The sequence below is a fragment of the Coregonus lavaretus genome, assembly GCF_964263955.1.
Source record: "Coregonus lavaretus genome assembly, chromosome: 18".
Lineage (NCBI taxonomy): Eukaryota > Metazoa > Chordata > Actinopteri > Salmoniformes > Salmonidae > Coregonus > Coregonus lavaretus.
Genome location: NC_140005.1, coordinates 21,325,706 through 21,345,295, shown reverse-complemented (window position 1 = coordinate 21,345,295; position 19,590 = coordinate 21,325,706). Strand labels below are relative to the sequence as shown.

The following is a 19,590-nucleotide window of genomic DNA, read 5'->3' as shown; positions in this document are numbered from 1 at the left end:
CTGAAATATTTTTCCGCAGATATTTTAAACCGCAGCAGGGCTTCTACATGTTGCGCTCTGATTGGCTAGAGTGGGTTCAAAAATATTTATTATTCTTCGATGAGGTTCAACGGCGGTTGACATCCAATATGTTGCATTACCGCCACCTACTAGACTGGAGTACAACTACCTTATATTTTACTTGAAAAATAAAACAAAGAAATACCCTACCATCTAACACTACACTCACAAATTCAATTACATTAAAAATAAAAAATAAAAAATATTAACACCACCCTACTCCACTCCACTATTTAAATCGATTTATTCCTACCTCATGCCCTCAACCTGAAAGGATGGGACATCACCACTTAGCACACCCTGTAACTCTTCTGATGTCAAGTCTCGCACACCCAAATACCTCTCTGCAGCTGCCACCACAACCTCAATTTTCTCCGACTTACGTTCCATCCCTGCAGTACAATTAATAACCATTGCTATAAATGTAAAAAAAATCCAATCCCACTGAAACATATATAACTTCTTGGCCTATCCCTCTGTACTGCTACATATCTACTACTCTCACCACTCCTCCCCCTTGACCCATCTCCCTCTACTTTCTTCACTGCCTCAGCGTATGGCAACTTCTTCACTACTCTTACCCTGGAAACCTCAACCTGCCTCTCTCGCACAGGACATTTCTGATCCCCAGCCCCATGTGCACCCCAACAATTAGCACATACCACTACTTTCCCCAAAGCTACACATTCCTTTGTCTCATGAGCTTCTGCACACTTCTCACACCTTGGAACCTTCCTCCTACACACTGCTGCACATGCCCATAAGTTTGACACTTGTAACATCGTAATGTATTCGGCACATAAACTCATACAGGACAACATATATCCTAACTTCACTTTTTTCGGGCAAAGACTCAACTTCAAAACTCAAAAGAACAGACAATGACTCTTCTGTTTCCCACTCTCGCCACCCTGTTTGCGTCTCACCAAACCACGAGCATCTCAAACACCGGGAATCTTCCCCTTCAGTTGGTCAACTTTTACATTTACTGCTACACCAGTAATCACTCCTTTCAATGGCGCCCTTTTCTTGAGAGCAAAACAATTCACATTTCTTGCCCCCATTTGTTTAACTCCGAGCGCCTTCTCCCTCTGACCAGCAGAAACACAAACAATTATCACTAGACCACTTCTTGTTACCCTCACCGATTCCACTATACCCAACTATTTTTTCACCCACCCTGAAACCACAAAGGATCAGCCAAAAGGCAAGGGTCCACTTTTTCCAAAAACTTCACTCCTACTGTCACAGACTCATCTTTTTCCTGACCATCGTTGCAAGCCTCGGGCTCCGAGTACTTCACCACACCTACCACCTCTGATACTTCACCCTCATTCACTTCCATTTCTCCTCCTGTGTTCAGCTCACTCTGCTTACATTTTCTAACATTCTTCTTTTTCCCCACCATTTTTAACCGACTCAAGCTCACAATCTTCCTCGCCCTCTCTCTTAGACCTCCTCCGTCTCTCCCTTTCCCTCCATTCCTCCTCCGTATTCCAAGTATACGTCTCCTTATTATAATACTGCACTTCTAACATACATCTCGTTCCTGCCTTCTCAATGGACGCCATTTACGAGGCTCTCCAACCCTGGGTGAATGTTCTTATTCTTCTTCGATCCACCCTCTGGAAATTATGCCAGCGTGAGTAACGTTTTACTCCCTCTCACAAGTAGAGGCTACAAAATCATGAGGTGTAAAGAAATATCCGTTTGGATCTCAACACTAATTATACTGCTAAGCAAACTTTTTGATAAGAGATTGTAGGCGATGGAATGCAACCTCAACGGCAGGAATCTATCTCAAATGATGTACCAGTTTCCGTAAAGTCCGGTTCAAATTATTAAAATCCACACAACGTTCTTCTTCGTTGTCTTCTTCTTCTTTGGTGGGGTTTATCGACAGATGGCAGCCAACATTACCACCTACTGTACTGGAGTGTGGGCCAGAGAGAGAAAAAAATAACTAAATCCTAACTGCCAGCCCCGTTTCTCTTAAAAAATATAACAAAATATTTGAGACTGTATCTAATGACGTTCTACTCAATATACTCTTTAAACTAATTTGCTGTATCCCATTCTCCCTCATACTAAATCTCAGCCTGTCTCTTTCCCTCTCATACTGCACACACTGTATCAATACAAGCTCCACTGTCTCTGTTTCCTGGCAAAAATCACACTTTCCTGTCAGATGCTTTCCTATTACATTTAAAGTATTATTGAACTGGCTGTGTCCCACCCTTAATCTTGTAACAATAGCCTCCTCTTTTCTGTCCCTTACTGCCGTCCTCCCCTCCCTGACTTTCCTCTGTACTTGAAATAAATGCCTGCCCTTGGTATCTCTATTCCACTGCTCCTGACATTGCTGCACCATCACTGTCCATATCAGGCTTTTTGCCTCTGCCTTGCTCATTGAAACTACAACATGAACATGCCCACTACTAAGTGCTTGTTTAGCCAGTACATCAACTGACTCGTTCCCCTCCACCCCCACATGGACTGGGACCCAAGTAAATCTTATCTGTATTTCCATCTGTCTAATCCTGCCATGGGTTGTAGTACATCATAAAGCAGGTCTTGTCTGCTACGTGAGGTAAATGACTGTAGACTCATCAACACTGCACATGAATCGGAGCAAATAACTACTCTGTTTGGCTTGACTTCTTCCACCCACTGCAAGGCCAACAGTATGGCCATCAGCTCCACCGTATATACAGCCAGATGATCTGTAATACGTTTCCTGACTTCCACCCCACATTCCTGCACTACAAATGCTGACCCAGTACGTCCTGTCCTTGGATCTTTTGAACCATCTGTGTAAATGGCCACAAAATCCTGATACACAGTATCCAGACGTCTGTTAAACAAATCAGATGGTTCAACACCCTCCCTATCTTTTCTTTAAGGGGGTAGACCAGCTTTAATATTGCAGATAGATTGTAGCTTCCATCAATGTAACTGTCTGGCGGCAGGTAGCTTAGTGGTTAAGAGCGTTGTGCCAGTAACCGAAAGGTCGCTGGTTCTAATCCCCGAGCCGACTAGGTGAAAATTCTGTCGATGTGTCCTTGAGCAAGGCACTTAACCCTAATTGCTCCTGTAAGTCGCTCTGGATAAGAGCGTCTGCTAAATGACTGAAATGTCTGCTTAACTGGTTTTTCAACAACTCCACACATTTCTTGTTAACAAACTATAGTTTTGGCAAGTCGGTTAGGACATCTACTTTGTGCATGACACAAGTAATTTGTCCAACAATTGTTTACAGACAGATAATTTCACTTATAATTCACTGTATCACAATTCTAGTGGGTCAGAAGTTTACATACACTAAGTTGACTGTGCCAGAAAATGATGTCATGGCTTTAGAAGCTTCTGATAGGCTAATTGATATACTTTGAGTCAATTGGAGGTGTACCTGTGAATGTATTTCAAGGCCTACCTTCAAACTTAGTGCCTCTTTGCTTGACATCATGGGAAAATCAAAAGAAATCAGCCAAGACCTCAGAAAAATTATTGTAGACCTCCACATGTCTGGTTCATCATTGGGAGCAATTTCCAAACGCCTGAAGGTACCACATTCATCTGTACAAATAATAGTTCACAAGTATAAACACCATGGAACCACGCAGTGTCATACCGCTCAGGAAGGAGACGCGTTCTGTCTCCTAGAGATGAACGTACTTTGGTGCGAAAAGTGCAAATCAATCCCAGAACAACAGCAAAGGACCTTGTTAAGATGCTGGAGGAAACAGGTACAAAAGTATCTATATCCACAGTAAAACGAGTCCTATATCGACATAACCTGAAAGGCCGCTCAGCAAAGAAGAAGCCACTGCTCCAAAACCGCCATAAAAAAGACAGACTACGGTTTGCAACTGCACATGAGGACAAAGATCGAACTTTTTGGAGAAATGTCCTCTGGTCTGATGAAACAAAAATAGAACTGTTTGGCCATTATGACCATCGTTATGTTTGGAGGAAAAAGGGGTTCTTGCAAGCTGAAGAACACCATTCCAACCGTGAAACACGGGGGTGGCAGCATCATGCTGTGGGTGTGCTTTGCTGCAGGAGGGACTGGTGCACTTCACAAAATAGATGGCATCATGAGGAAGGAAAATTAGGTGGATATATTTAAGCAACATCTCAAGACATCAGTCAGGAAGTTAAAGCTTGGTCGCAAATGGTCTTCCACATGGACAATGACCCCAAGCATACTTCCAAAGTTGTGTCAAAATGGCTTAAGGACAACAAAGTCAAGGTATTGGAGTGGCCATCACAAAGCCCTGACCTCAATGCTATAGAACATTTGTGGGCAGAACTGAAAATCGTGTGCGAGCAAGGAGGCCTACAAATCTGACTCATTTACACCAGCTCTGTCAGGAGGAATGGGCCAAAAATCACCCAACTTATTGTGGGAAGCTTGTGGAATGCTACCCGAAACGTTTGACCCAAGTTAAACAATTTAAAGGCAATGTTACCAAATACTAATTGAGTGTATGTAAACTTCTGACCCACTGGGAATGTGATGAAATAAATAAAAGCTGAAATATATAATTCTCTCTATTATCATTCTGACATTTCACATTCTTAAAATAAAGTGGTGATCCTAACTGACCTAAGACAGGGAATGTTTACTAGGATTAAATGTCAGGAATTTTGAAAACAGAGTTTAAATGTAGTTGGCTAAGGTGTATGTAAACTTCCAACATCTAACTGTATGAGAGGAGTAGTGCAAGATATGTAAACATTATTAAAGTGACTAGTTTCCCAGTCCCTGCTGATGAAAAACATCCCCACAGCATGATGCTGCCACCACCATGCTTCACTGTGGGGATGGTGTTCTCGGGGTGATGAGAGGTGTTGGGTTTGCGCCAGACATAGCACTTTCCTTGATGGACAAAAAGCTCAATTTTAGTCTCGTCTGAACATAGTACCTTCCATATGTTTGGGGAGTCTCCCACATGCCTTTTGGCGAACACCAAACGTGTTTGCTTATGGCTTTTTTCTGGCCATTCTTCCGTAAAGCCCAGCTCTGTGGAGTGTACGGCTTAAAGTGGTCCTATGGACAGATACTCCAATCTCTGCTGTGGAGCTTTGCAGCTCCTTCAGGGTTATCTTTGGTCTCTTTGTTGCCTCTCTGATTAATGCCCTCCTTGCCTGGTCCGTGAGTTTTGGTGGGCGGCCCTTTCTTAGCAGATTTTATGTGGTTCCATATTCTTTCCATTTTTTAATAATGGATTTAATGGTGCCCCACCTGGATATTCAAAGTTTCTGATATTTTTTTATAACCCAACCCTGATCTGTACTTCTCCACAACTTTGTCCCTGACCTGTTTGGAGAGCTCCTTGGTCTTCATGGTGCTGCTTGCTTGGAGTTGCCCCTTGCTTAGTGGTGTTGCAGACTCTGGTGCCTTTCAGAACAGGTGTATATATACTGAGATCACGTGACACTTAGATTGCACACAGGTGGACTTTATTTAACTAATTATGTGACTTCTGAAGGTAATTGGTTGCACCAGTTCTTATTTAGGGGCTTCATAGCAAAGGGGGTGAATACATATACACGCACCACTTTTTGTTTTTAAAATCTTTTTTTAATTTCTTTTTGAAACAAGTAATTTTTTTCATTTCACTTCACCAATTTGGACTATTTTGTGTATGTCCATTACATGAAATCCAAATAAAAATCCATTTAAATTACAGGTTGTAATGCAACAAAATAGGAAAAACGCCAAGGGGGATGAATACTTTTGCAAGGCACTGTATCTCTTAACACCATCCATATTGGATTTCTATTTGCCATATATTTTTCAACTGTTTCACAAAAGTTCTGAACCTTTCTATTCTCATTGTTTCTACAAATTGTAAATTGAAAATATATATTTTTGCTAAAAGTATTATTATATTATTGATCGATTGACTATGACTTTTCAGATCACCCAGTAGTGTTATCTGCAGGGTTAGCTCCAGGTAAATATTGCAATTCTTCAGCCATTACTGGACCTTTGACCAAAAACAAGCTACATATGGACAGTACCAAAACAAATGATCTAATGATTCTGTCTCTTCGCAGCAAAATCTGCAGAGCTGGGAAGGTTGTATCCCCCATATAAATAACATTCTAAATAACACCCTCCCTATCTTTCCATAGTCTCTTCAACACTTCTAGATCAACTACTGGAGGCGGGAGTGGCCATGGTGGGTTTACAGCAATAGCTACCGTTGGACTAAACTCCCTTCCATAAAGTCCCATCTCTCTCGCCTGGGTATTACCCACACACCCAAAGCTCGTTTTCTGTCCTCGCTCATGTTCCCAGCATGCCTGTAAAATCCCTTTCGCAGGATGACACACACCATGTCCCTGTAGGTTGACCCAATAATTCATTGCCAGCTGCTGTCTCCTAATCTGCAATGGCATATCCCCCATCTCCACCTGTAGTGCAGACACTGGGGATGTCCGAAACGCCCCACTACATATTCTGAGTCCTTGCCCCTGTATGACATCTAGCCTTTCCAATGAGGTCCGGGCTGCCAAACCATATGCTATACTGCCATAGTCTATTACAGATCGGATCAATGCAACATACATGGTCCTCAATGAGGAACGCCCAGTCCCCCACTTCTTCCCCATCAGACAGCACATCACATTTAGCACCTTCTTACACTTTCCCACCACTCTCTCTCTTTCCCACCACTCGTTCTGCCCAGGTCATCCTAGTGTCAAAGTACACCCCAAGGAACCTGAAGGCCCCCACCCTCTCTAAGTTTCTCCCGTATAACCTCAAGTGTACCTCATCTCCCGCCTTCCTCCTGGTAAAGAACACTGTCTGAGTTTTCTCTACAGAGAACCTGAATCCCCACATTAATCAAATCAAACCCTCACCTGGATAGACCTTCCAAACAGGAAATCCTTTATCCAGTTCTATGTTCTTCCTCCTACCCCCATAACATCAAGCTTGATTAACAACCCCTCCTTCCACATCATATCATACGCCTTCTCCACATAAAAAACAAACACTAAAACAGCCTCCTTGTTCACCTGAGCCTTCCTGACCTTTGCTTCTAAGCAGAGCACTGGGTCCATAGTTCCCCTCCCCTTCCTGAACACACTCTGATGTGGCAATACTAGCCCTCTGCTCTCCAGGAAGTAAGTTAGCCTCTCCATAAACATACGTTCCATAATCTTACATACATGTGATTTTAAAGCTATTGGCCGATAGCTTGTTGGTCTCGTTGGATCCTTCCCTGGCTTCCAGATTGGTACCACTACTGCCTCCTTCCAGCTGCCTGGTAGTTTTCCCTCCTCCCACATTCTGTTGTACAACACCAATACCTTATCCAGTGCCTCATCACTAAGATGGGCCAACATACAGCAACATAGCACACCTCATCCTTCCCAAGTTAATCCAGCCTTACCTATTGCCCTTTTCGTCTTTGCCATGGTAAATGGTGCATTCAACGCATAATTTACATCCTCCCTCCTATCCAGCACTCCAGGGTTCTCCTCTCTCGTTCTCTCTCTCCCCCTCTGCCCCTCCTCTGACAAATGTGCAGAGCTATGCACTTGGATAAAAGCTTTGGCCATCATCTCTGCCTTCTCCTGATCTATTACTGTCATTTCCTCCCCACTCGCCAACACTGGATAATCCCACTGACCCACACAATGGAAATGCAGATGCCTTTATACATTCAGTGCCTGTTGAGCAGCTACTGTACCAGAGTCTCTGACTGTGTATTGAAGTAAGTGGAAATATAGGTAGATTTTACAAACTAAATGCATAGAAAAACACAGCCAATGAAGATTGCTAGACTCACTCAGGATAGTTATACTGTAAAGTTTAAACTGGGCCAGAAATATGTGGAGAATTATACCTACAACCTACTAAATTAGCTCCAATCTGGCTTTAGGAAATCCCATTCCACCGACACTTGTCTACTACAGTGCCTTGCAAAAGTATTCATCAGCCATTTTTTTGTTGCATTACAACCTGTAATTTAAATGGATTTTTATTTGGATTTCATGTAATGGACATACACAAAATATTCAAAATTGGTGAAGTGAAATGAAAAAAATAACTTGTTTCAAAAAAATAAAATAAAACAATAACGGAAAAGTGGTGCGTGTACACAGTGAGGGAAAAAAATATTTGATCCCCTACTGATTTTGTACGTTTGCCCACTGACAAAGACATGATCAGTCTATAATTTTAATGGTAGGTTTATTTGAACAGTGAGAGACAGAAGAAAAACAAAAAAATCCAGAAAAACGCATGTCAAAAATGTTATCAATTGATTTCCATTTTAATGAGGGAAATAAGTATTTGACCCCTCTGCAAAACATGACTTAGTACTTGGTGGCAAAACCCTTGTTGGAGATCACAGAGGTCAGACGTTTCTTGTAGTTGACCACCAGGTTTGCACACATCTCAGGAGGGATTTTGCTCCACTCCTCTTTGCAGATCTTCTCCAAGTCATTAAGGTTTCGAGGCTGACGTTTGGCAACTCGAAACTTCAGCTCCCTCCACAGATTTTCTATGGGATTAAGGTCTGGAGACTGGCTAGGCCACTCCAGGACCTTAATGTGCTTCTTCTTGAGCCACTCCTTTGTTGCCTTGGCCGTGTGTTTTGGGTCATTGTCATGCTGGAATACCCATCCACGACCCATTTTCAATGCCCTGGCTGAGGGAAGGAGGTTCTCACCCAAAATGTGACGGTATATGGCCCCGTCCATCGTCCCTCTGATGCGGTGAAGTTGTCCTGTCCCCTTAGCAGAAAAACACCCCCAAAGCATAATGTTTCCACCTCCATGTTTGACGGTGGGGATGGTGTTCTTGGGGTCATAGGCAGCATTCCTCCTCCTCCAAACACGGCGAGTTGAGTTGATGCCGAAGAGCTCGATTTTGGTCTCATCTGACCACAACACTTTCACCCAGTTCTCCTCTGAATCATTCAGATGTTCATTGGCAAACTTCAGACGGCCCTGTATATGTGCTTTCTTGAGCATGGGGACCTTGCGGGCGCTGCAGGATTTCAGTCCTTCACGGTGTAGTGTGTTACCAATTGTTGTCTTGGTGACTATGGTCCCAGCTGCCTTGAGATCATTGACAATATCCTCCCATGTAGTTCGGGGCTGATTCCTCACCGTTCTCATGATCATTGCAACTCCATGAGGTGAGATCTTGCATGGAGCCCCAGGCCGAGGGAGATTTACAGTTATTTTGTGTTTCTTCCATTTGCGAATAATCGCACCAACTTTTGTCACCTTCACACCAAGCTGCTTGGCGATGGTCTTGTAGCCCATTCCAGCCTTGTGTAGGTCTACAATCTTGTCCCTGACATCCTTGGAGAGCTCTTTGGTCTTGGCCATGGTGGAGAGTTTGGAATCTGATTGATTGATTGCTTCTGTGGACAGGTGTCTTTTATACAGGTAACAAGATGAGATTAGGAGCCCTCCCTTTAAGAGTGTGCTCCTAATCTCAGCTCGTTACCTGTATAAAAGACACCTGGGAGCCAGAAATCTTTCTGATTGAGAGGGGGTCAAATACTTATTTCCCTCATTAAAATGCAAATCAATTTATTTAACATTTTTGAAATGCTTTTTGGGGGATTTTTGTGTTGTTATTCTGTCTCTCACTGTTCAAATAAACCTACCATTAAAATTATAGACTGATCATTTCTTTGTCAGTGGGCAAACATACAAAATCAGCAGGGGATCAAATACTTTTTCCCTCAATGTATGTATTCACCCCCTTTGCTATGAAGCCCCCAAATAAGATCTGGTGCAACCAATTATCTTCAGAAGTCACATAATTAGTTAAATAAAGTCCACCTGTGTGCAATCTAAGTGTCACATGATCTGTCACATGATCTCAGTATATATACACACCTGTTCTGAAAGGCCCCAGAGTCTGCAACACCACTAAACAAGGGGCACCACTAAGCAAGCAGCACCATGAAGACCAAGGAGATCTCCAAACAGGTCAGGGACAAAGTTGTGGAGAAGTACAGATCAGGGTTGGGTTGTTGTAAAAAAATATCAGAAACTTTTAACATCCCACGGAGCACCAGTAAATCCATTATTAAAACATTTAAAGAATATGACACCACAACAAACCTGCCAAGAGAGGGCCACCCACCAAAACTCATGGACCAGGCAAGGAGGGCATTAATCAGAGAGGCAACAAAGAGACCAAAGATAACCCTGAAGGAGCTGCAAAGCTCCTTCAGGGGAAATTGGAGTATCTGTCCATAGGACCACTTTAAGCCGTACACTCCACAGAGCTGGGCTTTAGGGAAAAAAGTCAGAAAAAAAGCCATGGCTTAAAGAAAAGAATAAGCATACACGTTTGGTGTTCGCCAAAAGGCATGTGGGAGACTCACCAAACATATGGAAAAAGATACTATGGTCAGATGAGTCTAAAATTGAGCTTTTTGGCCATCAAGTAAAACGCTATGTCTGGCGCAGACCCAACACCTCTCAAACCCCGAGAACACCATCCCCACAGTGAAGCATGGTGGTGGCAGCATCATGCTGTGGCGATGTTTTTCATCAGCAGGGCCCGGGAAACTGGTCAGAATTGAAGGAATGATAGATGGCACTAAATACATAGAAATTCTTGAGGGAAACTTGTTTCAGTCTTCCAGAGATTTGAGACTGGGACAGAGGTTCACCTTCCAGCAGGACAATGACCCTAAGCATACTGCTAAAGCAACACTTGAGTGGTTTAAGGGGAAACATTTAAATGTCTTGGAATGGGCTAGTCAAAGCCCAGACCTCAATCCAATTGAGAATCTGTGGTATGACTTAAGGATTGCTGTACACCAGCGGAATTTTGAGGGAAACCTCCTTCCATCAGCAAGGGCATTGAAGATGAAACGTGGCTGGGTCTTTCAGCATGACAATGATCCCAAACACACCGCCCGGGCAACGAAGGAGTGGCTTCGTAAGAAGCTTTTCAAGGTCCTGGAGTGGCCTAGCCAGTCTCCAGATCTCAACCCCATAGAAAATCTTTGGAGGGAGTTGAAAGTCCGTGTTGCCCAGCGATAGCCCCAAAACATCACTGCTCTAGAGGAGATCTGCATGGAGGAATGGGCCAAAATACCAGCAACAGTGTGTGAAAACCTTGTGAAGACTTACAGAAAACGTTTGACCTGTGTCATTGCCAACAAAGGGTATATAACAAAGTATTGAGAAACTTTTGTTATTGACCAAATACTTATTTTCCACCATAATTTGCAAATAAATTCATTAAAAATCCTACAATGTGATTTTCTGGATTTTTTTTCCTCAATTTGTCTGTCATAGTTGACGTGTACCTATGATGAAAATTACAGGCCTCTCTCATCTTTTTAAGTGGGAGAACTTGCACAATTGGTGGCTGACTAAATACATTTTTCCCCACTGTAGGTGACATAGTAGTCACAGCAAAACACTCAGTTAATTATATTGGATGTGTGCTAGATAACCATCTGACAGGGGAGAGCATGGCACAAAAAGTTATCTCCAAAGTGAACCATAAAATTAGGTTTCTGGCAAGTAGCTCCAAATATCTGGATATGAACGCATCGGTGGCATTGGCAGGGGCTCTTGTTCAGTGCCACTTTGACTATGTGTGCTCTTCCTGGTACAATAGTACCCCCACTAAATAATAAACTGCAGACATCTCAGAGTAAATTAGTCAGGATTATTTTAAAACTTTCAGCACCTACTCATCTTGACCATTCCCACTTTGAAAGCCTCATATGTATCAAAGTGGAGGAGAGAGTCTCTCAGATTAAATTGTGTCTTGTACATATGGTTGTCCACAGTATGGTCCCCAGGTATCTACAGTATGTAACTACTTCAACTTGGTCCGAGATAACCATAACTATTCCACTAGAAGGAGTGAAATTGACGTTGTTCCTTTTAGATTTAATAGTGGTCTGGGGAAATACACTTTTTTGTACTCAGCTGCCATTCTTTGGAATAGTCTTCCAAAGAATTTCAAACTTATAACCTCCAAAGGCAGTTTCAAGTTCTCACTGAAAGATTGCTAAATAGCAGCATGTTGTAAGACTGTAAGGGTGAGACGAAAATGCCCGGAATAGCATATGGTCTGCCTTTTGGTGCCTATTGTCACACTCTGGTTCTAGGACTTTTTGTGTTTAGTCAGGGTGTGTAGATTTCCGTGTGTTGTGTACTGTGGGTAGTGTCTAGGTGTTCGCGTTCTATGTTTGGTCAGTGACTCCCAATCGGAGGTAACGAGTGTCAGCTGTCGGCTCGTTATCTCTGATTGGGAGCCATATTTAAATGTCTGTGTTCACCTTGTGGTTGTGGGTTTTTGTTCTTTATTCAGTCGGTGTAACTGAGGACGTCACGGATCGTGTTTTGTTTTGTCGTGTGTTTCAAAATTAAAATCATCATGTTCACTCCCAACGCTGCGCTTTGGTCATACTTCATTGGCGATCGTGACAGAAAAACCCACCACAACGAGACCAAGCAGCAGTTGGATAACGAGTGGTGGAGCCAGAAGAGCGAAGGTTGGGAGAGGACTATGGAGGCCTGGTCCACCGAGAGGAGAGACCCCCAGAAAATTTTTAGGGGGGGGCTCACGACGTCGGGTCAGAAGGTGTACGGCCCGGAGGAGTGCAAGAGGTTGGCAGATATGGCCGCCAGTTTAAGGGGGCCACTGGTTACGAAGGGGATGGAAAGTGTGGAGGCACGGCGAGAGGTACTGGGGGGTGTTTCCAGTCCGGTCCGGCCCGTTCCTGATCCCTGTGTAGGGCCAGGGGTGTGTGTCCCCAGTGCGGTTCTGTCTGTCCCTGCTCAACGCACCAAGCCTACGGGGTGCGTCGCCAGCCCAGCTCGGCCTGTTCCTGCGCCCCGCACCAAGTCTGTGGTGCGTTTCGCCAGCCCAGCCCGGCCTGTCCCTGCTCAACGCACCGAGCCTACGGGGTGCGTCGTCAGCCCTGTCCAGCCAGAGCCGTCCGCCAGACAGGATCAGCCAGAGCCTTCCGCCAGACAGGATCAGCCAGATCCTTCCGCCAGCCATGAGCAGCCAGATCCGTCAGCCAGCCATGAGCAGCCAGATCCGTCAGCCATCCATGAGCAGCCAGATCCGTCAGCCAGCCATGAGCAGCCAGATCCGTCAGCCATCCATGAGCAGCCAGATCCGTCAGCCAGCCATGAGCAGTCAGATCCGTCAGCCAGCCATGAGCCGTCCAGCCAGGATCCGCCAGAGCCGTCCAGCCAGGATCCGCCAGAGCCGTCCAGCCGGGATCCGCCAGAGCCGTCCAGCCGGGATCCGCCAGAGCCTTCCAGCCGGGATCCGCCAGAGCCTTCCAGCCAGGATCCGCCAGAGCCGTCCAGCCAGGATCCGCCAGAGCCGTCCAGCCGGGATCCGCCAGAGCCGTCCAGCCGGGATCCGCCAGAGCCGTCCAGCCGGGATCCGCCAGAGCCGTCCAGCCGGGATCCGCCAGAGCCGTCCAGCCAGGATCCACGCACCAAGCCAGGGGCGCGTGTCGTCAGTCCGGTTCCGGCCAGCGGGGCTAGGCAGGACCAGGGGTACTTTGGGGGGTTGGAGAGGAAGTGGGGAGGAAGCCCGGAGCCGGAGCCGCCGCCGAGGAGGAATGCCCACCCAGCCCTCCCCTGTTTGCTTGTAGTTAGGCGCGGTCGCAGTCCGCGCCTTTGGGGGGGGGTACTGTCACACTCTGGTTCTAGGACTTTTTGTGTTTAGTCAGGGTGTGTAGATTTCCGTGTGTTGTGTACTGTGGGTAGTGTCTAGGTGTTCGCGTTCTATGTTTGGTCAGTGACTCCCAATCGGAGGTAACGAGTGTCAGCTGTCGGCTCGTTATCTCTGATTGGGAGCCATATTTAAATGTCTGTGTTCACCTTGTGGTTGTGGGTTTTTGTTCTTTATTCAGTCGGTGTAACTGAGGACGTCACGGATCGTGTTTTGTTTTGTCGTGTGTTTCAAAATTAAAATCATCATGTTCACTCCCAACGCTGCGCTTTGGTCATACTTCATTGGCGATCGTGACACCTATTGTGTATCATATTGTGATTGTCTTGTATACTGTATATTAGGGATTTATTGTTTTATATAGTAAGGGTATGTGAGACAAGGGAGATGTACCTTTCCAGAGTTTTATTAGGAAATGGAACTGTACAAATGAGCTTCCCCTCCAAAAGGACCACAATGGAAATAAGCTTTTAAGTTTTATTGTGTTATCCTTTATGATTTTCTTAAATTGTATATGGAGGCGTCACCGGCTGGAGTGCCCTTATGTATGTATTTAAAAAATTGTCTAATAAATGCAATCAATCAATCAGTCAAAGGAAAATATGAATACCAAAAATACTGTAAAAATTGTATTTACTTTTTCAATATTCAATATTTCAATGCACTTGTAGATTCGAATTACAGATAGATAAATAGATAGATAGATAGATAGATAGATAGATAGATTCAAGTTGGTGTATGGCATCTTAATAGGCCTATAGCAATGCAGAAAAGAGTCAGAACAAATGTACTGTTACAAGGATCTATTTTTATTACAACAGTACACGTATATACAGTAAACAACACAGTATAAATGTATGGGTGAAGGGGGGTTTGATTGTTTAGAAGCACTTCCTGTGGACAATGGAGGGGCCTGCCTCATCGTACTCCTGCTTGCTGATCCACATTGCCTGGAAGGTGGACAGGGAAGCCAAAATGGAGCCACCAATCCAGACGGAGTACTTACGCTCGGGGGGAGCGATGATCTAGAAGATAAACAGAGTACAGGGAATTGCTTAGTTTCACGTAGACCCACTGTAAATCGGAACATTACAATTAACTTGATGGTTAACTTCCTGAAGTTTAACATGGTGGGATTGTCCCTCACCTTGATCTTCATGGTGCTGGGGGCCAGGGCTGTGATCTCCTTCTGCATACGGTCAGCAATACCAGGGTACATGGTGGTACCACCAGACAGCACATTGTTGGCGTACAGGTCCTTACGGATGTCAATGTCACACTTCATGATGCTGTTGTAGGCGGTCTCATGGATACCAGCGGACTCCATACCTGGTAGAAGATATTACAGAAGATAATTAATTGACACAGAAACACAAAAACATTGATTGTAATAACACACTGTATAGCAACCATAATGTATAATGCAAAATGCATACTGTAAGTATAACTTACCAATGAAGGAAGGCTGGAAGAGGGTTTCTGGGCAACGGAAACGCTCATTACCAATGGTAATGACCTGACCGTCAGGAAGCTCGTAGCTCTTCTCCAGGGAGGAGGAAGAGGCAGCGGTGGCCATCTCATTCTCGAAGTCCAGAGCCACATAGCACAGCTTCTCCTTGATGTCACGCACAATCTCACGTTCAGCTAAGGGGGGCAAGTTTCAATGATGAGAGGAAGAACATTTACACAACTGCACAGCAAGAGATTGCTCTAAACACACAGAAATTACAATAACATAAAAAATGAGGCATAACCTCATTGACAGAAGTTAGCTCTCCTTACCAGTGGTCACGAAAGAGTAGCCACGCTCTGTCAGGATCTTCATCAGGTAGTCAGTCAGATCGCGACCAGCCAGATCCAGGCGCATGATGGCGTGGGGAAGAGCATAACCCTCATAGATGGGGACGTTGTGGGTCACACCATCACCAGAGTCCAGCACAATACCTATAGGGAGCAGACAAAGCACATTAGTCAGTCAGACAGACATGACTGACAGAGGAATGGCCGGCTGCCATATGGGAATCACTCCAAGCATATGTCACATCATAAACTAACAAACAATGCAGCTGACATCAATGGCTACAGGTGTGCCACATACCCTGCCACATACCCTGCCAAACAGGGAATAACATGTCCTCGACAACAAAGGAACAATTAATCTAGCTGTCTCTGACAACTAAACAGCTCACTTACTCAACACTATTGTAATACAGGTGCATCAACTTGATTTGAGCTGTCTCCTGTTGTCATATTGACCACTAATGTGTGGAAGCAAACTACATATTGTATCAGTAATATAGCAACTATCCATGGTTGACATTGGTACATATAAGAGGCAGTGTCCTGGAATACTGACCGGTGGTACGACCGGAGGCGTACAGGGACAGGACAGCCTGGATGGCCACATACATAGCAGGAACGTTGAAGGTCTCAAACATGATCTATAAGGCAAGAATAAGATAAACATTTCAGAAGTTTGCTTGACTGTTATCCTCTAACAAAAGACATGGATTTGAAATAAAGTGGGGGGATAATGGAGTTCAAAGTACCTGGGTCATCTTCTCTCTGTTGGCCTTGGGGTTCAGGGGAGCCTCTGTCAGCAGGGTGGGGTGCTCCTCAGGGGCCACACGCAGCTCATTGTAGAAGGTGTGGTGCCAGATCTGCAAGGATACGAAATAGTAAAAGTTTCCAGTTTATTATATTATTATACTGCATGTATTTACTTCTAGTCTTGTGCCAAAGTCAATGCCAAAACTCTGCAAGATGTTGTAAGAAGTGTGTTGTAATCTAGGACCCACCTTCTCCATATCGTCCCAGTTAGTGATGATGCCATGCTCAATGGGGTACTTCAGAGTCAGGATACCCCTCTTGCTCTGAGCCTCATCACCTACATAGCTGTCCTTCTGACCCATACCCACCATCACACCCTGGATGAGAAAGAAGAGAGGTTAGGAGTGACACAATCATCACTGTAGCCTACATGACAGACGGCAAACTAACCTACTGCACCCTTTTTGACAGTTCCCCCCTAAAAATGTGTGTCTATACAATGGCACAATCTATACCAGCCCCAGTTACATTATGGTACAGTACCTGGTGGCGGGGCCTTCCAACAATGGAAGGGAAGACAGCACGGGGAGCGTCATCTCCGGCAAATCCAGCCTTGACCAAGCCAGAGCCATTGTCGCACACAAGGGCGGTAGTCTCGTCGTCGTCACACATGGTTTTACTGGGATGGTCTGTGGGTGACAGAGAGACACAGGGGTGAGACTGAGTGGTGGGAACAGCTGCAACCCCCCCCCGCCCCCCACCATTGAAGGAATTTCCAGCAGGCCTATCCTAATTGGTTTGTTCACCACCACAAATAATTTATTACTGTACTGACATGAAAAATGTTTGCATCCGAATCCATGTTTTCGATATTCTGCATTTTTTTGTCTTTTGGAATAATATATTGATTTTACTACTGTAGTCAAAGTTGTACAACTTGTCTTAAAACTGTTTTGAAAATGTTATCAATTCCTTGTATTTAAAATAGCAGCTATCTACAATTTATCCCATTGTATTTTTGTCCCAAACATGTTGTGAAGTTAGTGATACTGTGTATCGGCTGTCATGATTGTTCCTGGGACATTTTAGGGCTGCCGAGGTAGCTCCAAAAAGGGGCATATCAGTGGAAGCAGCAAGCAAGACCAGCTATCTATTTTAAGCTCCACACCCTGGTTGCTCCACACACAGCTACACCAAGTGCCACATTGACCTCCATGGATCCCTATCTGGAGCTATTTCAGACATGGGAGAGTTGGAGCCAACCCAGAGAGCAGCTGTCGGCACATTGTAACACCTCTGTTTACAGCATGGCTCCTTGCCCCATCTGCCTATAATGGCTTCATTCATTAGACAGTATTTAGTTCTGTCTCAATGTACCTGACCAAACCAGCATTGATCAGTGTATTGGTAACTTTTTACTAAGTTATTACACTGTATTTACCTGCACCCTCCCCACAATCACCTGATGATAAATCGTTTATTATTCACAAATCTCTGAATAGCTGAATGTCTCTTATTATTTTGGTGCGATACCATGAATCCATTCCAATAAGCAGTGACTTCAGTTTGAAGTGTACTTCTAGTTCATGCCTCAATAAAGCTACAAACAATCCATCCAGGTAGAAAACACTATATCATCCAATGTCAGAGACCAGCTCTGTCTGGTCAGCGCCAGGTGAAGATGTACTCAAATAACTAAAATGTGGACACCCAGTCCCCACAAAGTCTCATGTTTTCCATAGAAATAAGTAGTAATATGCAGTAATATTCACTCACCAAGTTGTAGCGCAAGACTGATGCTTCCACTGGGACAAAGGAGGAGGGGGAGAGGACCCCTTAAATAAGAGTGGGGTCTGGGGACCAGGGGTGGAGCCTGGAGTTTACACAAGTCCAAATAAGAGCTCCTAGAAAAAAACAAAACAACGATCGGGTGAGATGGGACTCCTCAAAAATGGTGAGATGCTTCCTGAGAAATGCCAGACTGATCTGCTTTAGAAATAAGATGAGAAGTGAAAAGGGAATGTTTTATTTTATAAAGATGTCTGGATGTTATAATGGTATTCACAAAGGTGTCAGACCATTAAAATGCAATTACAATGGTCTTCTTTATTTGAATACTTTTCTGTAGGTATAGCTTTAATTTAATTTATTTTGTTTTTTACAAACAGAATAGTTCAATTATAGCGAGTTCAGTGCATCCATTTGACACTTTAAAGAATTCTGAATCAAGGTTTTGATCAACCATGATTTCTGAGATCACACAAAAAGGTGCAGTGGTCATTGTAAATTTAGATTGATGGTGTTGTCGTTTTAAAGGACAGGGTTTGGGAGAAATCTGAAAAGTGATTAAGACATTTACTGAAATTGTACATCATACAATTCTCTCTAAAAACATTGAGCAGACGTGTCACAGTGTTTTTGTTGACACACACTAGGTGTGAGCGGAAATAGTAGATTTGTGGGCCTTGTTGAGGAGACGAATGAGAGAGGCTTCGGTCCAGTCAGTAAAACACTGTATATGTCAGTGGGCCAGGCTGCTGCTGGTATGTGAGCTGAGCCGCTAAACGTGGTGAACAGCTGAGGGTTATGACCTCTCGTCCTTCTTCCGAGCTGGCGGTCTGACTGGTCTGCGTCAGCTGTGCTGAGCCCTGATTGGCCCTGCTCTCTCCTTTTAGGGTCATGGTGTGTAACAGGTGTCATTAACGTGCATCCAGTGGAGTCCCTCCATGTTGAGTTTGCAAACTGAGATCCTTATTCGTCCCACCCCCTTCAACAGCCTTTATTTTTCTCAATGTACCTTATGAGGAAATACTGTCTTTCAAGTTTCAACTTTTCAAATTTATTGAGAAATCAATCACCTATTGAATGATCAGAATTATTATTTTCTATAACATGTTTTACCCATATTACTGACCTGAGCACTATTGGTACAGTGTATTATCAATGGCAGTGGTCAATCTGATGTTGTCAGGTATATTATGACTTAAGGCAGGCGGATCAGACAGGGGGACACTGTAGCGGATGGTTATCTTTGGAGTCTTGTTAGTTTATATCCATGGCTGGATTATATGAGAGCATTTCTTTCCTCTAGGCTGTCCCACTGGATGTTAGGCTTGCCTATTTATAGGTGTTACTTTCTCTCTATGTCCACAGATAGATAGGTGTTGGATGCTATGGTTTAGAATTCCATTGAAGTGCAATTATGTTCTTCTGCCAGGCAATGAGTGATGGGAGTTAACAGTTAAACTGACACTGATGTTATCTGA

General features: G+C 44.2%; 1 protein-coding gene across 1 annotated transcript; it reads right to left on the bottom strand.

Annotated features, from left to right (window-relative positions):
• Positions 1-14,655: 14,655 nt before the first annotated feature.
• On the bottom strand, positions 14,656-16,996 carry LOC311145561 (actin, alpha cardiac muscle-like; the record flags this gene model as incomplete). Its single annotated transcript, XM_084181828.1, has 8 exons — positions 14,656-14,799; positions 14,922-15,103; positions 15,227-15,418; positions 15,557-15,718; positions 16,131-16,215; positions 16,324-16,434; positions 16,573-16,701; positions 16,868-16,996. The coding sequence occupies 8 exons, from the start codon at positions 16,994-16,996 to the stop codon at positions 14,656-14,658; spliced, it is 1,134 nt and encodes a 377-aa protein (XP_084037954.1).
• Positions 16,997-19,590: the final 2,594 nt, after the last annotated feature.